The 7,597-nt window shown below is 47.1% G+C and overlaps 1 protein-coding gene across 1 annotated transcript; it reads right to left on the bottom strand.

The window, feature by feature from the left end:
- Positions 1-381: 381 nt before the first annotated feature.
- BHLHE22 (basic helix-loop-helix family member e22) lies at positions 382-4,207 on the bottom strand. Its single transcript, XM_072604684.1, has one exon. The coding sequence runs from the start codon at positions 3,303-3,305 to the stop codon at positions 2,091-2,093; it is 1,215 nt and encodes a 404-aa protein (XP_072460785.1). The 5' UTR covers positions 3,306-4,207; the 3' UTR covers positions 382-2,090.
- Positions 4,208-7,597: the final 3,390 nt, after the last annotated feature.

The following is a 7,597-nucleotide window of genomic DNA, read 5'->3' as shown; positions in this document are numbered from 1 at the left end:
GTTGTAGGGGAAAATAAGAAAGTAGCAGCTCGGGAGTTCTTGGCTCCCTACAGGCATCTAATGTTTGAAATCTCCATCCCAGGTGTTAAGGTAGTCTCTCTTCTCGTCCTTTTTAGCCCAGAACCCAGGGGCTTTTTCGTGAGTCATTATTAACCCCATTTACTCTTTTCCAGTAATTCAGCACAATGCGGATTAAACAGGTGAATGACCTTAATACTAATGTTTTCCTGCCTAAACTTCAGTTTCACATTCGCTGAAATGCCTTTGCTGGGGGAGGGTTATGGGGGGGGGGGGCAGGACTGGTGGTCATTTTCAGGCTACCTACCAGGGAAAAACAGAGATGTGATTTCTTCTTCCACAAAGCACAGCATAATAAAAATGTTTGTTCAAAATATTTTAATAAAGATTCTTTCTGACATAGATACACATACAAATGATCATACATAGCTGTCATATTCTGATTGACCTATTTAATATATATCACTCTTTACACAACCACTACCTGCCAACAGAGCCATCATGACTCCTAGTTTACCATCCTCCTGACAGACTGAGTTTGCATTATCTGTAAGGAATGCAAAGTAGCAGGGCTCATTTTTTAAAAAGAGATTTTCTTGATTTTCAAGTGGCAAAGAGGCAGGTACCCAGCTATGCAAACTAAAACTGAAAACTCACTTTGGATAAATAGCTTTTTCTTGCTCTTCCTTAGTTTTATTTTATTATTTTATTTTATTTTTTTTTTAGAAAAATAACAAAAAATCCACACCTTAAGCAAACCAAACGTCTTTGAACTTAAATAATCTTCCACAGTTAAAATAAGTTTTATACATATTAAAAGGAATTAAATTAGACCTTCTAAAAACGCACAGCACAGCCTGAAAAAATATTTGCTTGGCAATGTTTTTACTTATAGGATATATTGCTGTGATGCCTTGTAAAAGTAAATCGCTTTTTCCCTTTTGGAATGCAAAGAAGAATCCCCTTTCAAAAAGTGATCAATTCATTCAGCAATTAAGAATACACCTTTCCTGTAATTTTTGGACTGAAGCAATTTATTAAAGCTCAATTTAAATACAGGGATGATGCAACTGAAAAAAAATCCAGATGACCTTTCATAAACCTAAGCAGCTCTGATACATCAATATTTCTGTTTATACGTTGTTGGCAAATAAACCTTTTAACACTTGGCACACAGTATAAGTTAATCCATAAAACAGAATTTTAGAGGCATTAAAAAAAAACCTGCACATGAGACCCGTGACCTTAACACATGATAAATACTGTTGGTGTAGAGGGGTCCTTGAAGAATAACAAATAAATATCATGTATTGTTATACATCACTGCAAAGTGGAAAGTAACAAGGTGCACATAAACATTTAAAATGCAAAATACTTTCAGCCACACGAGTCTTTTAAAGTCACTCTCCCTAAAACTTTGCATTTTCACAGGATTAGAGTTCAGAGACAATAAAAAATACAAGTCTTTCATAGCAACGTGTAAGTCCTTTTTTTCCACTTAAATAAGTCTACTTTTCAAGTTTTTCTCCTGGCTCAGAATCAAAAATTATTTTCAAGTGCCCTTTCTGATTTGTCTGAATGAATATCTGGTCTGCCGCCCCACCCAACCCCGACCCATAAACCCCTCAGTCCTAACCAAATTCATAATTATTAGTAGGATTAGTGTTTTGCTTTAAATAAATCTTCTCTCCCCTGCTTAATAATTGAGACGCTATTCCTCAACTCCCACCCCCTCTTCCATAAAAGGCGACTTATTGCTTAGTTGGCAAAAAGTCACCACTTTTTAATGAAAAATAAAGCCACCCTCTTCTCCCCCATGAATTCTGTATACCCCATCCCACAATTGCCCTCCCTCCCACTGTCGCCCCCCCCCAAAAAAAAAATCCACGGAGAATCCGCAGAAGTTACGGCCAAAGTCCTGTTTATCTGACTCTTCATGTTGGCTCACTCTTTTTGCTGTGTCGATTCAATGTTTTGCAACTATTGGGGTACAAAATAAAGAAGAAAAGAGGGGGGAGCAATAAGATCTTCTTCCTCTAGCGTTTGGGTAGGTTTTGTGAGTTTGTTTTGTTTTAAGGCTTCTCCGTGCACTGTTTGCAGAGGCTGGAGGAGACGCTGTTGAAAAGGGCGCACTTCTCCGGACAGGAGCCGGCCGGGGGGAGCCCGGCGCTGAATGGATAGCCGGCGGCTTGCTCGTAGGCGCCCAGGGCTGGGTGAAGCGCAGCGGCCGCCGCCGCCGCCGCCGCGGCCGAGCTGGGCAGCGAGGCAGCCGAGATGGCCTGGCCCTGGTTGAGGTAGGCGACGAGCCTCCTCATCTCCTCCAGGGCCTGCGCCTGCATGAGGATGTAGTTCTTGGCCAGCAGCAGCGTGGCGATCTTGGAGAGCTTCCTCACGGAGGGGCTGTGCGCGTACGGGATCACCGCCCGCAGCTCGTCCAGCGCGTCGTTCAGGTCGTGCATTCGCCGCCGCTCGCGGGCGTTGATGTTGAGCCGCAGCGCCTTCTGCTCTTTGGATTTCTTGCTGCTGCCGCCGCCGCCGCTGCCCCCTCCGCCTCCCGGACCCCCCGGGGGGCCGCCGCCACCGCCGTGGTGGTGATTATTGGAGCAGCCCTCAGCTGCTTTGGCGCCCCCGGGGCCCCCCACGCCCCCTCCGCCTGGGGAGGCCCGGGGCTCGCTCCCCCCGCCGCGAAGCACCAGCTCGCAGCGGCCGTCGCTGTCGTCGTCGGGGCTCTGTTCGCCGCCGCTGCTCTCCGCCACCGAGCTGCGGCTGGTGCTTTCTCCGTACTTGAGGCACAGGGCTGCTCCGGCGGGTAGACTGTTCAGGCTGGGGTCCCCCCCGACTCCAGTGGAGCCCACCAACAGCCCGGGGACCCCCACCCCTCCTCCTCCTCCTCCTCCTCCTCCTCCTCCTCCTCCTCCTCCACCGCTGCTACCGCCTCCTCCACCTCCGCCTCCTCCTCCACCACCGCCTCCTCCTCCTCCTCCTCCTCCTCCTCCGCCGGGCGGCGGCAGCAACAACCCTCCCCCCTCCGGGTCGGCAGGTTCGAAGCAACCCAGGGGCGACGAGGAGGACGACGCCTGGCGGTCCCGGGGCGGCGGCAGCGGCGACGGTGGCGGAGGCGGCGGTTGCTGCTGCGGCGGCGGCGGCGCCAGAGACAGGTCCATCCCCGGGGGCGTGGAGCGGAATGCCGCCTCCAGACGCTTGGCCGAGGCGGCGCTCAGGCTCTTGTGCAGGAAAAGGTCCTCTTCGGCCACAGCCACCGCGCTGAGGTGCAGACCGCGCTCCATGGTCCTGCCGCCAGCGAGCAGCCCGGGACCCGCCGCCGGTTCTTTAGCCTCGAACCTCCGCGCGACCGCCGTCTCCTGCTAGGGAGCCAGCCGCCGCCGCTGCAGCAGCAGGCAGTGCTGCCGCCGCCGAGCGAGGGTCTGCGGGCTGTGCGGGCGTCGGTGCCGGCGCTCCCGAAAGCCCTCTCCCCTTCTTTCTTTTTCTTTTTCCGCCTTCCCCAGCTCTCGCCTCCTCCTCCTCCTCCTTCTCCTCTTCTTTTTCTTCTTCTTCAGCCGATGGTGCTGGAGGCTGGAGCTCAACATGTACCGCGAGCGGGCATGGTGAGGGTGAGAGGGAGGGACCCGGAGCCGGAGCCGCCGCTGCTGACGCTGTGAGCCAGACCAGCTCTTCTTCCCACCGTTTATCTTGCTTGGATTCACCTCCAAGAGATTTCCGGACCCATCAACCAGCCGCTGCCACAGACGGGGGAGTCTTTTACATCATTATCTCTGAGTAGGTTATTATGAAGAAGACTTGCCTGTTGGGACAGAGCTTTCTACCCAATCAGGTTAACGTTTTAATTAATAGGATTAAAACGGTAACAAACAATCCCAGGCGCTATCTGGCCCTGAGTCTGAATAGTTTCATTCCCCAGGTCTGAAGACAGGCAGCAGCTAGAGCTTTATAAAAGGCGCCTGCTCCATTATTCTCCCTGCCATCTGTATACACAGCTTAACGCATATGTTTGCAAGGCGTTGTGTCCTGTTAGTAACCCAACAACTGCCTTTAGCTTGACATGTGTGGCGACTTTCACTCATCAATGAGCACACTAAAAGCCCTACTTAGATCTAAGGATGTTCTTTGCCTCCTTCAGCAAATTGCAGATCTGCACCACCGAAGCCAGAGAGCTCCACTCAGAACACCTCCTCCCCCCCTCCCCCCCGCTTTCCCCACCCCCAACTCCCTATCTCTCCCTAGTGTTCATCAGACTTCGGCTAAGTTACCCTTCCAATCCAGAATTACACTCCACCCCTGTTTACATGATAACTCTTATCTGCATTTGGAGAAGGAACTCGTGAGGAGGGGCAAAGAGGTGGAAACCAAAGGCAGGTGGAATGAACTGATGGAGGGAGAGGTGATGTACTCGAAATCCCCCCTTATGGCTTCAAGAGACGTAGTGAAATGGGAAAACTCTTCAACCCCCCAACCCCATCCCCGCAACTATCTATCGCTGTCCCTAAGCTCCTTTCTTCAGTTCTTGCCCCACTACAAAATCAATGCAAAGGACCAACGTAATTTTAGAGGAGTTTGCATCTTTTTCAGTTTCTTTCTGCTTGTTGCAGTCATGTCTATATAACCATGGAGGAGGCAGTGATCATGAAGTACACGCCCTCTAACAGAAAGAAGCTGATTTTTCAAACTTTCCTGAACGTCAGACTTTTAAAGCCACTTTTTTTTCTCCACTTTCATGCTAAGTCAATTTTGTCAGAGGTCAACACCCTTAAGCCCCACCAGATCCAAAGAGAGTCTGCTCAGTTTATTTATCCAGAAAGATAGTGTCCACACTACCATGTAATCCATTCATGTGTATTCTGAATGTTTTAGCTCAGCTGTACTTAGAGGGCTGGGTTTGCAAAAGAGGTGGATGTGAAAACCAGCGGCAGGGTCCTCTAATGGTATAACACCATAAGCCACCCTCCCCGTTGGATGTTAATCACTGAAAGCACATGGCATTTCGTGGCAGGTTTTCATTCTTATGACATAAGTAAAAACAATATTTCCCAACACCTCCAGTAAATCATTCTTATGTGGCAGAGTAACTGAAGGCTATGAAATTTTTGGTTTCTCTGGTTTCATTAAAATCCTTTTAATTGTGTCTTTCAGAGTTGGCCCCAGGTGTTGGACTCTTTTCATTACATTTTGCTCTAATGTGATGAAATTCTAATTCTCTCCTTACCATATGGTTAAATTTCCCCACTGAGAATTAGTTGAAAAAGGAGAAATAATCTATTAATCTCTGTAATAGATTCACAAATGAGGTTCGCCACAGAACCTGTTTTTGAATGGTAATATCAGAACAGTTGGACGCCTCATTTCATAAAGAAAGGGTTATGGCTACAACGGAAACCCTTGCATTTTCACCTGCAAAAAAAAAAAATGAAAAATGAAAAGAGATCTAAGCATCTCTTTTCTTTTTTTTTCAAGCAATTGCCTGAGATTCCATCTAATAGGGACAGTGGTACCATGTAGCCTTCTATTACTTACGTGTCTTTGGATTTTGCTATAACAGAAACGTTTAAAAATGAGCAGGCAGTTCGAGCCTTCCCTAACTGAGAACCTACTCTTGAGTGTAGGAAAGATTTGGCTTGCGCACGTGTCCTGATTGAAAAGCAAACTGCACATTTACATAGAGGCCATAGTGCCTCCCCCTCCTCGCGCCCCCCGCCCCCACTCCATTCATCTGTTAACCTCTTTATTAATTCAAAGACATGGGAGTGTTATTGTTTTTCAATGAACACCTTATTTTTCACTGGGATCATAAACAAGGATTCTCTATATGCCAAGGTAAGTTGTGTCTGCTTGATATCAACTTGTAAAAGTCATAGGACCACTTAAGGATGACGGGAAAATCATTGGAATTTCACGGTTTTAAGCTGAGGTCGAGATATGGGGTTTGGGGGGAGGTGAGGGAGTTGATACTGCACAGTTTGTTTTCTACTGGCGCAAAGAGACTGGTTGCAGAAGATCTTTCACCTAGATGTGTGACTTCATTTCTCCCTGAATTTTTCTCAGGGTCGGAACTTTTTGCGTAGTACATTCGCTTCATCTACCTGCCTTAGTGAAGACTTTGGGGGTGAAGGATGGATGTCCCAGGAACTGATGGTAATGGATGACAAATGTTCCCTAGGGAAAGGAATGACAATGTGCAAAGGACAGGTGCAATAGACAAAGTATAAAGTGGGCACCGAATGTCATTACCAGTATTGATCTTGAATAAACCCAGTGTCACCACTCCCCCAACAGGGCCATCATTTATATCATGATACTGGGTAGTCATTTAGATTTCCAGAATTTACTGGACAAAATATTCTTTCTCCTTATTCTTGTCCTCCTCCCATTTCATTCCAGGCTCACCTCCTCCAAACATGGTCGTGTCTCCCTAAACATGCATCATTCCTTTGATGTACAAACTTTCATGCATTTGCAAATTTAACTTACTGAAGGGGAGGGGGAAATACTCTCCCATTTCTCAAACCAGAAAGCCAGCGACTAACTCTCTTCGGGTTCCCTGGAGAAGATGGGGGTTTAATAGTCTTGAGTAACTTTGCTTTGGAAGTCGGCAGAAGAATTTATAGAAGCTTTAAATGCGGGGCTTATAAAAACACCCGGGGAATGGTCTTTGAGGTTTATGCACTCATAAACTTTTGCTGATTGCTTCTGGGAAGTTGTCAGGCATTTAACACTGCATTTATCTTACAGTGCAATGAAAACACATCTGCCCAGCGTCTCGTTACCTGGTTTAATTGTAACACAGCCCTATGTCACCATCTAGGAGTCATCTCTTTCATTATTTGGGTAACAAGCAGCTTGGATGGGGAAGAGTGGAGGGGAGAGGGAAAGGCACTGAACCCGCCAACTGTCAAATACCAGAGATACAAGACCGTAGCGAACAAACAAAAAACATTCTCAAACTTTCTTCCACTGGCGAAAGGTGGACAGGCTTTTTGGAAGCTCATATTTTGAGTCACAAGTTCGAAAAGCAGGAAAGTGCGTATCAAAGGAAGCTCCAATTCCTGATTCAGGATGGCGAAAATTGGTCTCTGCAGCTTTGAAAAGGTTGCCAGTTGATCGATGAATGAACCTTGGCTTGATCAGAAACCAGAATAATACCCATCCCTTACTTTTAACATGAACGGGAGATGGTAGAGAACTTTTCTTCTTCTCCTGCTGAGCCACAGCTACAAGCTACCAGTGGTGACTGGCAGAAAGGTTATTGACAATGTCTTTTTAAAAGGGCAAAGAACAGATCTCCTCTTAACATAAAATTGTGGTGGCTTAACATTCTTGATTTGCTAGAAGGCAGAATCCCCCTATTCTGCGTTCAGACTTTGAAATTTACTGACGCCCAAGCGTATTTTATAAAGATTAAGACAGTTTCACTGCAGAAGGAGGGATGACACCTACAGCTCTGAAATGATGTTGGAATATTCAGAAATCAGCACACCATTGAAATTAGAACATTAGGAGACTGACGGAGCTCCTATTTAGATTGGGTTTTAAAACTCCATGGTTGAAGGGGGTGAAGGAGAGACAT

This window comes from Notamacropus eugenii, chromosome 4, assembly GCF_028372415.1.
Source record: "Notamacropus eugenii isolate mMacEug1 chromosome 4, mMacEug1.pri_v2, whole genome shotgun sequence".
NCBI classification, from domain to species: domain Eukaryota; kingdom Metazoa; phylum Chordata; class Mammalia; order Diprotodontia; family Macropodidae; genus Notamacropus; species Notamacropus eugenii.
Note: the sequence above shows the minus strand (reverse complement) of the source record. Positions and strands in the feature narration are given on the sequence as shown.